Source organism: Carassius carassius, chromosome 22, assembly GCF_963082965.1.
Source record: "Carassius carassius chromosome 22, fCarCar2.1, whole genome shotgun sequence".
Taxonomy (NCBI): Eukaryota; Metazoa; Chordata; class Actinopteri; order Cypriniformes; family Cyprinidae; genus Carassius; species Carassius carassius.
The window spans coordinates 13,231,064-13,248,623 of record NC_081776.1 but is presented as its reverse complement, the minus strand read 5'-3'; the positions used below and the strand labels follow the sequence as shown (position 1 = coordinate 13,248,623).

The following is a 17,560-nucleotide window of genomic DNA, read 5'->3' as shown; positions in this document are numbered from 1 at the left end:
TCTATGCATTTAAAAAGTAAAAATATTTTTTTTCTAAAAAAGGAAACTTAGTTGTTAATTTTAAGAGACCCAGGAGTCTTATTTTCTCTTGCATAATTAATATTGCACTTTAATTAAGCAAAAACACATTTTATCTGATTACTCGATTAATCGATGGAATTTTAGAATACTCGATTACTAAAATATTCGATAGCTACAGCCCTAGTATAGACAAATCAAACCAAGCTTATGAGATCAATTAGATAACAACATTTGATGGGATTTTATAGGATTGGATGGTCACTGCTGAGCTCTGAAGGATATGAGACATGGAAGTCATAAAAGTAGCTTCATACATCACACATAGACTTTAGAAATATTTGACCGTTCAAGGCTGCATTGTTGTATATTTCAGTAGCAACAGTAATGCATAGTGAATTATGTATGGTATTGTAGTGTTATGTACCTTGTACATTGGTGAGCCAGTCTGGCTGCTGGTGGTGCTCAGAGGCAATAGTAAGTGTGTTCAAAAATACCAGGAATATCACCAGCCAGTAGAACACATTTGACTTCACTGCTGCACGGCATGTGCGCCGACATAACCGATTCCATCGGCGTGAATATCGACTGCAAATACAAAGAGAGAGAGAGAGAAAAAAACAGAGAGAGAAATATAATATAAAACATGCAAAATTTAAAGTCTGCACAATCTGACACTGTCCTTACCGGCCGGGATAAATATCCTTTCAGTAGTCACTAAATGCACTATAACAACTATGTGTGCAGTTACTGGAAATGCTGCTGCTCTCAATTCTTTTGGGCATCTATAGCAAACAAATCTAACCTGAACAACACTGGCAGTCTGAACCTTGTTAATGCATGTCCAGGCACTGATAAGAGGGCAACCGTGATGATCAAAACACAACACTGGCATCGAAACACAACAAACACACACAAACATATATATATGAAGAGCAGTAAGGAAGGCAGCCTTGCCTTCCGATGGTATGTGATGTACTAACCTGAATTTGGATTTGGAGATCCTATTTCTGGAATGGAAAACAGAATGTATTATACATACAGAACAGTGACAACATCATGAAGGACAGTGTTTCCACAGAGACAGCAGAACTGGGGGGACAGTCAGGTGGGCCTGCTCACACATCATTACTATTTTAGATGATTAGCAGGAGCAACTGACTGCTACCCACATATAAAGATTATAGATAGATAGATAGATAGATAGATAGATAGATAGATAGATAGATAGATAGATAGATAGATAGATAGATAGATAGATAGATAGATAGAACACTGAGTGTCGCATTGCCTTCCTGTTTTCATGAAAGACTTTTTTGTTACATTCAACTTGTGGAATGCATTCATATTTATGATCAATTAAACTGTTCTTATGATTTAACTGTTCATATATTTTTAATATCTGTGGGAATGTTTGTACATAATTACTGTTATGGCTGTGTATTTCATAAATGTTTCTGTCTGTGTTTGTGACACAAAACACTGATCACTAACGGGGCAGATCAGCTGGTAAACAGATGACAGCAACAGATGCACAGAGAGAGAGAGAGAGAGAGAGAGAGAGAGAATGACACTGAAGATCACGGGAGCGACAGGAGCCGCCCACTGAGCCCTGCTGACCTCGTCTACCAGTTTACTGGCATTAACTTGGACTCCTAAAACCATTTAAACCTAGCTCTCAACCTTACAACTGAGACCTCTGTTAATGTCTGAATACTGAAAAGCATAAGTCTGATGAAAATTAAACATGGTAGGAAATAGAAATGTAATTATGGAATTAGAGGAAAGGAGAAGAGATGATCAGGGAGGAGGAGGAGAAAAGAGGAGGAACGGGATGCTTTGGGGACTCACGCCATGCGAGTACAGCAGGTCTCTCCCTCCATGTCTCCAGCGGGAGCATTATCAGTGTTCACTGACTCATTTTCACTGGCCGGCATACTCACTGCATGAGAGAGAGGGAAAGAGCGGGAGAGAGAGTGAGAGAGTGTGATGAATTACCAGCAAAAGATTATACTCATTGCTCATCAAAGGCTGGTTTCACACACTCACACACACAGCAGAGATGACCAGGGTTCAAAATTAGCACTTACCAAATGGCAAATCTGAGTAAAAACAGGCTTTGGAAAGTGAATAAAAATTTAAATTTGAGTTATAAAACATAATGTATAAGTGTAAATGCAAGGACAATAATTTGAACCTCGCTGATGTGAGTGAAGTAAATGATCCAAAGACAAAACTGTTTTCTGCCAAGACCTTTTGCATTCATCGAAGGAGCCTACAGATGTCTTTTCTCTCTCTAGAACATATGTGAAATATTCTTCACAGCAAGCCACCCAAAAGAATACATTATGAACCAAATTGAAATGTGTTTGTTGACTGTTTGTGATAGGTGCAGTTTCAATGAGTAACAGATCGACTTGTATATGATGTGTTAAGAAAAACAAAGCTGTTTGTCACTGTATGCAAGTAAAGAAAAAAAAAAGATTCAGTTTTGTCATAAGGACATAGTCATGTTATAAATCATCCTAAATTAGACCTGTTAAACAGGTAGGAAGAAAAAAGATATAAATAATCAAATAAAAAAATAAAGATAGTTCCTACCTAGACAGTTCTTATTAATAAACACGTTAATAAACTTATTAATAAAAATGTCTTGATGACAGCCAAGCAAACCTTTCATCCATATCCATGCTCAGATGTGACCTTTAATGTTTAATATGAACCATATGTGAGATTGTCTGCCCCAAAAAGTGTTTGAAAACAATAAAATACCACATTTCGTACATACATACATACTGTGTGTGATGGGTGTTGAACCAATGAATCGATCTTTATTAAACCAGACTTCAAACCAACAGTATATAAAACACTTAATGATGTGGATGAGTTATTTTCAGAATTTTTTTTTGTTTGTTTGTTTTTGGATGGGTTTATTCAGATAGCAACAACAAAAAAAAAGTTGGACAAATATATCATGTAAAAGATCTAAAAGATCTATAAACTACCAATCAGCATGCAGACCTACAATTTCATCTCATTAACATGCACAGGGGGCGGGGTCAAGCAGGGTCTCTAAATTCCATGCTGCATTTTCATTGGCCCTGATCTTTTCTCCTAATTCTATTTCTTAGTTAAAAACACAAATTATCATCCAGACTACACCACCCTTGGAAATGGGATCATGGGATTATACTTGATCGGATATTCCAAGACAGGATTACAGATGTCGAACTGTGACATTACATCATCAGTATGCTGATGATGTATAACTGTATGAAAATTGATGCATTTAAAAATGAAATGAACATTGTTCTTTGTAATTTTGTCCTCTTTTTCAAGATATTTCAGATAAAATACATAACGCAAACACTTCTCACGTAGATGGGGGTGAAGCAACATGAGTCCGGAGAATAATATCCACAGTACTTTGCAATCTATCTCTATTAACATCTCACCATGTCTGTCAAAGAAATCACAACCTCAGAGACAGAACCATATGAACCGTGGTGTGCACAGCAGAAATGTTTCTATCTTTTCATCCCATGCAGATCACATCGGAACAGAAGCCTGATGTGTGACAAAAATTTACTACAAAGCACCTGATTCTGATTAAAATACCTGGAGAAAAAAAAATGACATGCTATAAGTCCAGATATTTCAAACAGAAAGACTTCTACCACCCCAAAAGAGCAGTGAGTCCAAATATCAAAACTCAGATTTTCCTGCCCATCATCATTCAGAAATCGAAAATCCTGAGAACTGAGCAGGGAGACCCCATCACCCTCCGTAGCCAGATTGACCTGTCTGGGGGGGAAGGATGTGTTGGGGGTCAGTATAAAATTCTGGGGGGGGGGCTTGTTGCACATTTTCCATGCAAACACGCAAAAGTAAACTGTGGTTGCTTTGGAGACGCACACGCCTTACGAAGCAGAGCTGCTTTTTTCTTCACCGCTCCACGGATGTACTGTAAACGATGAGTCTTCCCTGAAAACAACAGAGCGAGACTCAAACAGTCAAAGACAGACACACTCACAGACAGAAAGAGAGAGAGAGAGAGATGCCACCAGCCCTCTCTGTCCCAAACATTTATCGGTAAGAAGGGCAGTCACCACCAACTCAATACACTTGACACAAAATACTTAACATAAAACATCACTATTAATACGAAAAATACAAATAATCTGTTGAGTTACTGAGTTGCAGTTGTATTTTGTGCCACTAGATGTGCATCAGCATGTGAATTACAGTATATCTCTATATACTGTACGAGTGTGAAAGTGTTTTCCCATCTGACCTCAGTTAGGGCCCGGACTGACAATACACAATCTGAGGCTCTGAAATACCAGAGTGGAAAATAAGTCCAAATACACACACACCCTGTGTGTATATATGCACAAACATATATATCCCTGCAGGGACTTTCCATTCACATCTATTATTGTTAATATAAACAAAGCCTAAAACTGTAGGCATCTTTTTTTAGACATCTTTTCATCTCGCGCAGATTACTGTCTAGACATTCTGTGAACCTTTTGTACTTATGGAGACAAACGTCCCCCACAAGGACATTTGGTCTGCTTCTGCTTGCTTTTTTCAAAAATGTCATTCCTAATATGGATAGCAAAACCTGCCCAAATACAAACACACACACACACACACACACACACACACACACACTCATTGATACTACTCATCTACTCATTCTTTCAAGTTTTAGTTTCTCTCATCTGCAACTGGAACAATGCATATTATATCTTAATATTGTGTATATAGTAATATGACATTTATATTTATATTATAGTAAATCATTTATATCGGTCTCAGCAAGCAAGATTATCTTTATCCAAAGTTTTTGTGCTCTAGAAATCTGACTAACCACGCAGGCATGTTGGCAGCCAATCTCACACTCAGTATTTTAGGTGAGCTGCTGTTTATTTTAATCAAATAGAAAACCGTTTCCATAATGACTATAAACATCATATCTGGACATGTAAAACCAGCTAATAGAAAAATTTCTGTTTTCAGTGAATATTACTCAAAAAATGTATTAGCTGCCTATAGGATGCCAGGCTTTTATCATGTTTGAACTGTCAGAGATAAAAATAAGAAACAATATTTAATGTAGATATTTTTAAGTATTTTCAGTTTAAATTAAAACAAGAGAAAAGTCGGCATTTAAATTAATTTTAAATTCTATTAAACGTATGCATTTAGCAGAACGCTTTTATTGTTTTTACCTAACATGGGTTCCCTGGGAACCGAACCCACAACCTTTTGCACTGCTAACACAATGCCACAGGAACATTTAACACTGTAACACCCAAAAAGTAACATTTCAATGTCCTCATCTGCATTTAAAATTAACATATTAAATTTGCACGGACAAAGCTCTTGCAAGACGTCTCAGATGCTAACAAACTCAGAGCAGATCAACTTTCCCCAATCTGGTGCTTCCCTTCATAATACTCACAATTTCTAGGCTTGTCGTCGTCCAGTCCCTCGTCGTCATTCTCAGGGTCGATATCCTCCGCCTGCGTGATCCAGTCCAGGTAGCCCTTTAGATCCTCCTCCAGCTGCTGCTTCTCACGGAGCTTCTGGAAATCACCGCGAGCTTTGGCCTTTTCTCGCTCTTTCGAGAACTCCCTGAGAAATGGAAAGAGAGAGACTACCTCTAAATATCCATCCCATGAAATAAACAAACTGAATCAGAAAAAAGTTTAATAATTGGAAAATATTAAAAGTGCAAATAAATATTAGAAGTACAGTACTTATTAAATAAATGTGTATGCGTAAGGGCGCATACACTACACTACTGTTGAAAGTTTGGGGTTCTTTAATGTTTAAAAAACAAGTTTCTTATGCTCACCAAGCCTGCATTCACTGTATTTGAAAAACAAATGAAATATTATAGCATTTTTGGTCATCAGTTTTAAATATTTTAAAATATTCTATAAAATATAAAAATGTGTATCTAAAAAATGATTGCTGAGATGGCGAACCTGAAGTTTCAGCAGTCATTACTCAAGTCATTTCTTATTACTATCAATGTTGAAAACAGTTGTGATGGTTAGGATTATTAGGATTATTTTACAAATATAAAGTTTAAAATAACAGCATTTATTTGAAATAAATTTCTTATGTTACATTATAAATGGCTTTAATTTTTAGAATCTTAATGTGTCCTTGCTTAATAAAAGTATTATTATTGTTATCATTATTATTTATTTATTTCATTGCCCCCAAACTTTTGTACAGTGGTGTATTTCTTGTCATAATCAGGACAAGAAACATTCATAAACTCTATTTCAAAACAGAAAAAGAACAAGGCAAACAAAACATCTTTTGACCCTTGTACAGACTTGTTTTAAACACAAAAATGACAAAGGAAGATAACAGAGCTCTCTCACTCTCTCTCTCTCTCACACACACACACACACACACACACCTTCCAAATGATAAAAATTGAGTTAGAAATGAAGAAGATGGAGAGAGAGAATGAATGAGTGTCCCTTACCCGCTTAAAACCCCAAGAACCAAATTAAGAACAAAAAAGGAGCCAATGATGATTAAAGTGACAAAATAAAGCCATGGCCAGGAGTTCCCTACAGCATCATTCACCTGGGAATGGAGGAAAGGATGGAGTATGGGAGAAGAGAGGGATGGGTGAATGGAGGGGTACAGTTGAAAAGGGATGAATGAATAATTAGTATGTGTCTGTGGGAAACCCCTCTCTGGCTCGCTCAATCCCAGTGCTTTGAGAAAGAAAATGTGTTTGATCAGAGTTCAGTCAGAGCTTGGTCTATTGTCCACACACACACACACACACACACACACACACATTCAGCACACAATGCTTACCCGCTCAACACACCCAGAACCAGATTTAGAACGAAAAAGGATCCAAAGATGACCAGACTGACAAAATAGACCCACGGAAGCTCATAACCCATGGCATCCTGCATCTGAGATGAGGAGGGGACAGTTAGAAAAAGAAAGAAGATCGGAGAGGAGAGACAGACAGTCAGCGGAAACAAGTGCAGTGAACAGCACATGCTTGTCCCTCAGAAACCCAGAACATCAAGAAAACCCATGAAGCATAGAGCATATTCAAAACAGAGAAAGACAGAGAGAGAGAGAGAGAGAGAGACGTTCAGCTGAGTCTGTTTGACTGCATCAAAAGATGTCATCAGGAAAACCGTCAAACACTTTAAGTATCTGGAAGAGTGCAGAAGGCTGAGATACAGTAAAGATGGGCTTTGGAGAGCAGCAGTGATATAATCACACTCACAGGGCTCAACAGGACTTTATTTCTGATACCGAGTCAGGCCAGTAGTAGTTTTGTTGTTGTTGTTACTTGTTATCTTGGCCCCACCATTTTAGAAGGATTGATGTTTGTTTTTAGCAATGTTTTATATTTGCTTATAAGTTTTGTAGCTATAATGCAACTTCATAAATTCATAAACAGCCTTTTGCTAGAAAACAGTGTCATATGATGCAAAATATCGCTGATTGGTTTGTAGTTTTCAACATATTTTTCCTAGTCATTTCTGCAAATTCAAAAGTTTGTCTTGGTGAAGAATCAGCAGAATATTGTATGTAAAATATATCACAAAAATCCAAAATTTGTAATTCATAAGGTAAAAAAAAATTGATGTACAAAATCAATGAATGTAAATTTCTCAGTGGCATTGCAAAACTGGCCTAAGGCATTAGGTCATCCTTGTTGTTGAGCCATAACATACACACCAATCACCTACTATATATATATATATATATATATATATATATATACACACACACACACACACACACACACACACACACAATAATGGTACATTCACATTGGGAGCTTATAAAAACATATTTGAAACACTTTAAATGTCATGCAGGGGCATTTTTATCTATATTATATATTCCATAAGATTTTCTCTGAAATCCTATAAGAAAATTCCCATTATAATTACATTACAATTCTATTTAGGATTTCCAATGGGTTCCTTTAGACACTGGGAGATATTCTTAACCCAACCATTCCTCATTCATGTATCTTTTCTCATTAAAGAGACCATGTGTGCTCATACAGTCATTAGGTGTGGTGTGCTGTTATTGGAGCAGACTCACCCAGTACAGGACGTCAGTCCAGCCCTCCATCGTGATGCATTGAAACACAGTTAGCATGGCAAATGCAAAGTTATCAAAGTTCGTGATTCCATCATTTGGGCCCGCCCATCCCATCATGCACTGCGTTATGTTGGCCTGGGAGCAGTGTCGTCCATGGGTGGAGCTTGGGGCGCAGGGGGCCGGTTTCTCTTCAGATATAGGACCTGAAAGAAAATGTGATTTTGTCAGCTGATCCGTGGGCCAATGACTAAAACAGAAGGAACAAATACAACAGATAAAGCCCAGACCTTTGTGTCCATCTTTGAAGAAAAAACAGGTTCTGTGCATCTTGCCCATGAAGAGCTCGAGGCCGATGATGGCATAAATGATGATGACGAACAGAACGAGCAGAGCGATGTGCAGGAGGGGAACCATGGCTTTAATGATGGAGTTCAGCACCACCTGTAAACCTGCAAGCACACAGGAAAGGAATCGAGAAATTACTGTAGATAATTCTCATGGATGGTTTTCTTTGTTTAGGAGGAAAGCATTTATATTCTGAAACGTAACTGTTTATACTTAAATAGATAGTGTGCAGTCATCAGCTAATCGTGAACCTATTGTGAAGCCAGAACAGCTTAAAACAAATGGTCAATTACAATATGCAGTTTAAAAGTCATTACAAGTAGGTGTTAAAGCAATATTTGCCTGCAGAATCAAATACAAGTGTTTCAGAAAGACGTATAATAACAACTAATGAACGTTCGCATTCTGGACAAAACTGGCAATCAAAAAAATAAATACAAATAAATGGATTTGCCTACACAATGATAAAAAGCTGTTGCCTACACATGCTGATAGGAATGGCTTAATAGAGTTTTGATTTCTGAATTTCTGGGTTGTGATTACTGAATCTCAAATCATTTCAGGGAGGAAATGAACATTTATTTAAATGAGCCCTGACTCATGGACAACTTATTCAAGAGTCATCAGATGAGAGAGAGAGAGAGAGAGAGTGTGTGTGTGTGTGTGTGTGTGTGTGTGTACTCACTAGGTACTCCAGATACGAGTCTCAGAGGTCTTAACACTCTAAAGGCTCGTAGGGCTTTTACATCAAACCCTGCAGCCTTGCCTCCCATTGAAGTCCCACCATCCCCTTTAGTGGCCTGCTCTAATATTGCACTGAACAGCCTGAAAGAGAGAGAGAAAGTGGAAGCTAAATAAATAAATAAATAAAAATAAAGTAATTTGTTAAGTGAGAAAAAGACAGCAGTCCTAACTTTACAAAGAAGGCAACAATAATACATACTAGGGCTGCACGATTATTACAAAAAATATATAATTTTTGATTATTCCCTTGAAACTTTAATTGCAATTATTAATTATGATTAGCACGTTTTATATTGAATGATGTTTTGAATTGATGCAACTGCATGCCATATTTTAATATGAACAAACGAGCTGAAAACACTAACTGAAAAACTTTTAGTGCTTTTCTATAGTATTCCACCTCAAATGTCAACTATACATCGGATTGGTTTCTTCAAATTATAAAAAAGTAAAAAAAAATAATGGTATTATAATGTTATACTAAAACTAAAAATAAAATAATGGGAAAACCCCTTAGGATAACATGTAGAAAGAAAAAAATGCATATTAAGCATGCAGAATAACACATATTATAATGCAATTGTGGCATCCATAATTGTAATTGCGATTAGAAATTCAATTAATTGTGCAACCCTAATATATACTGTTATTTGTTTTTATTCAATGTACTATTAATTGAAATTTGATAGTGAACACTACTTTAAAACACTAATTGCTATCAAAACCAAGCACGTTTAATATTATGTTTGAAAATAAGATAACAAAATAAAATAAAAAGCCTCTTTAGCAATTTTTTAAAAACATAAATATACTTTATATAATTTTTTTAATAAAGAAAGAAAGTCTGTAGACCAGTTGTCAGAAATGTCATTCAGACCAGAACTGACTATTTAAGTGGGAAAACCAACAAAAGTCAAAAGTCCTGGAAAAGTACTTATGTTCATAAATGGCGTCATTATGTATTTTTAAATAACATTAATATTAAGATTAAAAAAAAATCCAATAATATAAAATAAAAAAAATATATAAATAAATACTTGTATATTTTAGGCTATTTAGCAATTAAAGTACTTTAAATAATTTTTTTTACAGTCATTAAGTTTTTATTTTTTATATTTAGAATTTAATAAACCATTCTGTTTCATAATCATCCTTATGCTCCATGAATAGTTAATAATTTCATATTTAAAACATTACATTTCATAACACAATTTCAAAAAGCTGTCCACTGACACCCAACAAAAAGTGTGTCAGATTTGTACGATAACTCAAACTGTACACAGATCCCTCACTCATGCATGCATATCTTTCTTCGTGTCAGGGGTTACTTCAGGTTACACCGCGAGCTTGTACTCACCCTACCACCACGATGATGAAATCCAACAAGTTCCAGCCATTCCGCAGGTACGCATTAGGGTGACACAGCAACCCGTATGCAATAACTTTGAGAAATGCTTCCACCGTAAAAATAATCAGAAAGAGATACTCCACCCGTTCCTAGACAGACAAAACAGAGACAAAGAGGATATTAGTTCTCTAATTGCATCAGCTCTAATATCTTTAAGCATAAAGCCGCTAGAAGCTCTGAGTCGACGTCAGAAAATGTATTGAGCCATTTGTCTGGATGACATTTTATTACAGATCAGGCCTATCAGAAAAGAACAGATATCACACACACAAACACAAACACACACACACACACACAGACAGACTGTTGTTGCACCAGAGACACTGTGTTCGAGAGGATTATAGAGCAGAAACAGAAGCTGCATCTGTAAATGCCAGATGAATTTCAAAGTCTTTTCCCAACTTTCCTGTGAGGATCAAAACAGACTCATTTCACAGTTTACATAAACTGTAATATAGAAGTCTTAAACCATATATAATTACTTGTAACATATATAAATGTATATATAACACACACTACTCTAGCGCGATATCAAACAATGGATATATGTATATGGATGATTTCAAATGATTTTTGTGTTCAGCAGAAAAACAGCAGCATAAGGATATGAAACAAAATGAGGGTGAGTAAAAAAATGACAGATTACTCATTGAACAGGAGCAGAACGGTGTTTATAAATCCAGCTGCTTTAAAAACAGGGCTAAATGATGCCATCACCTACTTGACTGTAGACCAAACTCTGAGAACTGCAATCAATCCAAGGCTCTTAAATTAATTAAGCTCAATTACTGACAAGAGCCCTCGGTCATCAGCACAATCGACACCACAGCAATCCACTACGCTCTCACACACACACACACACACACACACATACTCACGCATACACACAGAACATTTAAACAGACTGATGAATCTGTTATATTAGATTTAATTATGGATTCATTTTGATGTCCCGTCCACATGCTCCCTCTGTGTTTTACAATGTGATTGGACAATACTGTATGTAAAGGAAACATCACAGTAGTGCAGCCTTCAGAAAAGACCATTAAAATAGAATATGTCACAGAACTAGGACTAAAAAAAAACTTGCACAAAACAATTATCCAACAACATTTGCAGTCTGATGGATCACAAACTGTCAGTCCTGCTTGGCTTCCCCTCTTTTTCTCCTGATTTGCTGTGTGTGTGTGTGTTCGTAGGAGGTGAGAGGTCGTGGGAGCTGCTCTGAGACTGTGCAGTCCTCTGAGAGCCATTTGGGTTAACAGAACAAAATAAGGGCTCCAGCTATGCTCACGGAGAGAGACAGAAATATTCCCATGGCTCTGTCCGTCAACAGCCACTTTTACAAAATATCAACTTGATCTTCAACCTGTTCTTATAGTTCATGGATCTTCCCAACCCCGATTTGTACCCCTTGAGCTTTGGGTCGCCAGCCCAGATCCATTCAAACAACAAAACCTGCCAGAATCCTCTTTTTCGTTTCCTGCACATCAGTAATGAGTAACTGGTTCTGAAAAGAAAATGGCTGAAAAAAAATTGTGTGTGTGTGTTTATGTGATGGTGTGCTTTATGTTACTTATACATCATAATTATGTGTTTACGCCGCATATCCTTCAGCAAGACTGACCGGCTGCTCTCTGAAAGATGAAGAGAGAGCGAGAGACACAGAGACAGTGTGAGTGAGAGAGCGATTTACAGGGCTACTTGCTCATGCCCATAATTGCAGCAATAGCACATTTAAAAAGGTCAATCTAAGCCTGGAGTAGCGTAAGATATCCGTGGATAAGAATGTATTATTAAGGCTCTTAGAAGGCGAAAGCGTTAGTTTTTCTTTGAACCAGCTGGCACACACACACACACACACACACTCACTCACTTGATCCAAAGCTCACTGACTTTCTCAGTCCTGTCTCAGACACACACATACTGTAACATAATGTTTAACCAAATATAAACGACTTCAAACTAATTAAAACTAAATAAAAAAAAATACTTTATGTACTTTATATTTGCCATTTTGATGAGTGGCATCAACTTTAACATCATTGTTGCCAAATGCCATTAGTTTCTGTGTGTTGTTATCAAACAGGATACACCAGTTTGAATATGTGAAATGGAAAATGTAAGTTTATGGCACTTCTATTATTATTTTTTTTTTTGTCCTTTTTGTTGCTTATGAAAAGTTATTGTATGGGGGAAAAAACCTGTACAGAGATTCTTTTCTCTATTCATCTCTTTTGTGTACCATTGAATAAAACAGCATACAGATGAGTAAATAATGAATATACATTTTTGGGTATTCCTTTAACTTTTAAATCCAGGGACAGCAATAATGTCGTTTAACACGATTTCAACCCAGTCCGTACTTTTCCCACTCTCTAACATGAAAAACAATGATTCTGAACAACAAGATAGACGACAGACGATATGATAAAAAAAATGGAGGAGGAAGGAAGAAGCAGAGACGCAAAAATGAGGAGAAAATGAGGGGACGAGTGGAGAGATGGAAGGATGGAGACAGGAGAGGTAAGCTGTGTAGCTCTCTGGATGACAGTCCCGATAATTCAATTTACTGTGATGGGTGCACAAACAGGGCCACGAGCCAATCAAATTACAGCGCGCTGCTCAGGGGACAGAACCTCCCGATTTCTGTGACCTTACCTTTATGCCCAGTCTGTCTGTAACCAAGGTAACAGGATTTGCGGTCAGCAGATGCCATGTCAGACACCCCCCCACCCCCCACTGACAAGTCATTTCTGACGGACAAATGATGTCACAAGGCAACACACTGTTCCTCAGTTAGTTACACGGTGGATTATAGAAACTTTTTTTGTGTGTGTGTATTTTTTTGCTAGGACAAGTTGAGAAGAAAGAATGTGAATGAAATTGTCAATGCAAGAAAAATTCAAACTTGGACGCCTACGCTTAGCTTTTCAAAGCACATGCATTTACTGCCAAGCCGCAGGTCCTGCAACAGGCTTTATATCTATTACACTCCCGCTGGGTTTGTGTAAATGCTTGTGTGTTCATTTGGTTACAACTGTGACATGCTCTTCATTTGTTTTGGGCTCAATATTCCCATGTGGCTGAAGAACCTGCGAGAAACGACAATGAATTAGAGATTAGACAAGTCCTGACTCAGTTTAAATATTGACTGTACGTACAGAGTTAAACACCGCTCTCGGGAGCCGTACACGTTGCAAAACCCACAGCATGCTGCTGTCAGTTTCCATGACAACCAGAGCCCATCTCGGTCACCATGGAGATAGCTGGTGAGCAGCAGCATGGTTGCGACAGCACGCAGCGGCCTGCTGTGAATCCTGCTTATGTGTGGAAGTGTTTGCACGTGTGGAGCTCGGATCATTTCACTCTGAGGAAACCTGCTCTCGAACGTTATCCAACGGCGCATGCTGTGCTGCGACAGGACATTACACTTTGCTTAACACACCTGTAGTCACCAATCAAGGATGTTTTCAGCCTTTATGGTCACACAAATCTGTTCCATTTTATTCTTTTGACTTAAAGTCACTACCGTGCAGCTACTGTAGTAAGGAAACAAACTTTTTAAATAATTAAACTATTTAATAATTTTATATGATTAAATTCTTAAACACTAGATCAAACTATTTTTTTAAATAAACAAAATATATTTTATGAATTTTATAAGTGCTACTTTATCAATTATATATAATTAAGAATTATTAAAATGATGGTACATTTTGTATTAAATTATATATAATTATAACTTTTCGATTTGTCTTATTTTTTTAAATACCTAATTATTTTATGCATTATATTTGACTGTTAATATTGACATTTGTTAATAATGATTATAATTATATTTGGTATTTGTATTATAATTAAATAAATAATCCTTAATAAATAATTATTAAATAAAAAAAGTGAAAACATATTTTATATATATATATATACACAGTCGTGGCCAAAAGTTTTGAGAATTACATAAATATTAGTTTTCAAAAAGTTTGCTGCTAACCTGCTTTTAGATCTTTGTTTCAGTTGTTTCTGTGATGTACTGAAATATAATTACAAGCACTTCATATGTTTCAAAGGCTTTTATCGACAATTACATGACATTTATGCAAAGAGTCAGTATTTGCAGTGTTGGCCCTTCTTTTTCAGGACCTCTGCAATTCGACTGGGCGTGCTCTCAATCAACTTCTGGGTCAAATCCTGACTGATAGCAACCCATTCTTTCATAATCACTTCTTGGAGTTTGTCAGAATTAGTGGGTTTTTGTTTGTCCACCCGCCTCTTCAGGATTGACCACAAGTTCTCAATGGGATTAAGATCTGGGGAGTTTCCAGGCCATGGACCCAAAATTCAACATTCTGGTCCCCGAGCCACTTAGTTATCACTTTTGCCTTATGGCACGGTGCTCCATCGTGCTGGAAAATGCATTGTTCTTCACCAAACTGTTGTTGGATTGTTGGAAGAAGTTGCTGTTGGAGGGTGGTTTGGTACCATTCTTTAATCATGGCTGTGTTTTTGGGCAGAATTGTGAGTGAGCCCACTCCCTTGGATGAGAAGCAACCCCACACATGAATGGTGTCAGGATGCTTTACTGTTGGCATGACACAGGACTGATGGTAGCGCTCACCTTTTCTTCTCCGGACAAGCCTTTTTCCAGATGCCCCAAACAATCGGAAAGGGGCTTCATCAGAGAATATGACTTTTCCCCAGTCCTCAGCAGTCCATTCACTATACTTTCTGCAGAAGATCAATCTGTCCCTGATGTTTTTTTTTGGAGAGAAGTGACTTCTTTGCTGCCCTTCTTGACACCAGGCCATGTTCCAAAAGTCTTCGCCTCACTGTGTGTGCAGATGCGCTCACACCTGCCTGCTGCCATTCCTGAGTAAGCTCTGCACTGGTGGCACTCCGATCCCGCAGCTGAATCCTCTTTAGGAGACGATCCTGGCGCTTGCTGGACTTTCTTGGACGCCCTGAAGCCTTCTTTACAAGAATTGAACCTCTTTCCTTGAAGTTCTTGATGACCCTATAAATTGTTGATTTAGGTGCAATCTTAGTAGCCACAATATCCTTGCCTGTGAAGCCATTTTTATGCAACGCAATGATGGCTGTACGCGTTTCTTTGCAGGTCACCATGGTTAACAAGGGAAGAACAACTATTTCAAGCATCACCCTCCTTTTAACATGTCAAGTCTGCAATTCTAACCCAATCAGCCTGACATAGTGATCTCCAGCCTTGTGTATATATATATATATATATATATTTTTTTTTTTATAGCATACTTTTTATATAATTTTTAAACATTTTATTATTAATAATACATTTTATTTCATATACTTTTAATTTGTCTTGGCTACACTGGAAACAACCATTTGAAAACTCAATTGAAGTCTTTGCCAAATATTTGTGACGACAATATGCAAGCAGTAAGCAGAAATTTTGGCTCTTTACCAGGGTTTCTTTTCTTTTCTTTTTTGTCTATGTAAGACTACTGGCCAAACTTCATAATGAAGCTACCTTTTTATAATGTACTTCTTCCACTTTTCAAATGTTCCTAGACTGAACCCAAAAAACCTAGATGAAATAACTCAACAAAACCTGCACTAAAACCAGATATGAAGGGAGTTCTGGCAGTGTCGTAATTTCTCCAGAAATAACATCATTGGGTCTATTCATCATCGCACTGCACCAACACTAGCAGCCCAGAGCATGTGTATATGTGTGTGTGTGCGTGTGTGTGTGAGTGTGTGTGTGTTTGAGGGGAATTATTTATGGTGCAGTGCTCAAACGCTATCTGAAAGTGACTGCCAAATTCCACCCACTCTCCTACACTAATATAACAATAATAATCGACATGGGGCGGGGATCATATTTTCTCTGAGCATGTGTATATTTAAAGAAGGGCCCTGATGGGTCTATTACTCCCCTATTCCCACATGACAATACGTCTCATTGGCCAAAAGGGATCACTGCGCAAAGTTCGACCAATCAGCGGAGAGCGACTGTGAAAAGAGGAGGATCGCTGTGTTCTGCTGCATTTTTTCACAGCACTATCTAAAATTAACCACATACTTATCTGTATACCCTCCCTTTTCTCTCTCTTTGTCTCTCTCTATCTGTCTCAGCAGATACTAAATGTATTCCGTCCCATAGGAACAGAATTAACTGTGGCTTTGAGTTCTTAAGCACGAGTGTGTGTACGTCTGTATGCTGGGTGGCCGTCTTACCTTCTCAGGTAGAATCAGAAGCACGCACACACACACACACACACACACAAACACATTTTAAGCTTCACACTAAACCATTTTTCATAAGCAAACATGATGTACAATTTGAACATGAAATTGAAAATGATTTCCTTTTATTTCCTTTTTTGGTAAAGACATATATATATATATATATATATATTTACTGCATTACTTCCACAATTTTAAACATTAAAAAATTTATTTGTATTTGTTCATAGGACAATATAAGTTGTGCTTAATTCAGCCACTGCGAAATCGGCATATGGAAATCTTTCACACTTACAAGAAATTCAAGATTGCTTGGATTCCGAATGAAGCTACTAGATTTCGCCCATGGAAATTTGCTGAACAACGGTATGTGTGACTGCACCTTAATAGTGATTCTTGCAAGTTTCTCTAATGTAGGGAATTAAAAATAAATACATGTTTTTTTGTGGGTTTCTTGTAAGTTTAGGTCATTGCAGTGACCGTTACAGAAGACAGGGTATTGCCGCTGCTAAACATGGCGTGACAGTAGAGGATGTTGCTGCCAGCAGGAGAGGAGACCGGGTATGAAAACAGCATCAGGGATGGACGAGGCAATGCTGCTTTTCTCAAAGAAGGAAAATCTTTTTAGTCTTTTAATTGATAGTAGAGGTTGTGTAGGGGGAGTGTAACATACTGTTTTGCTGCTGGGTCAACTAA

General features: G+C 37.3%; 1 protein-coding gene across 4 annotated transcripts in view; it reads right to left on the bottom strand.

The window, feature by feature from the left end:
- LOC132099005 (voltage-dependent L-type calcium channel subunit alpha-1C-like) overlaps positions 1 to 17,560 on the bottom strand; it is a 131,304-nt gene that overhangs the window by 29,700 nt on the left and 84,044 nt on the right. For all 4 annotated transcript variants that reach the window (XM_059505351.1, XM_059505353.1, XM_059505352.1 and 1 more), the window contains exons 4-12: positions 10,586 to 10,725; positions 9,170 to 9,309; positions 8,427 to 8,588; positions 8,140 to 8,342; positions 6,877 to 6,980; positions 5,489 to 5,661; positions 1,870 to 1,960; positions 1,002 to 1,028; positions 446 to 606 (exon numbers count right to left, since the gene is read on the bottom strand). In XM_059505351.1, coding sequence (XP_059361334.1) covers positions 446 to 606; positions 1,002 to 1,028; positions 1,870 to 1,960; positions 5,489 to 5,661; positions 6,877 to 6,980; positions 8,140 to 8,342; positions 8,427 to 8,588; positions 9,170 to 9,309; positions 10,586 to 10,725 — 1,201 coding nt within the window. The remainder of the gene's footprint in view (positions 1 to 445; positions 607 to 1,001; positions 1,029 to 1,869; positions 1,961 to 5,488; positions 5,662 to 6,876; positions 6,981 to 8,139; positions 8,343 to 8,426; positions 8,589 to 9,169; positions 9,310 to 10,585; positions 10,726 to 17,560) is intronic.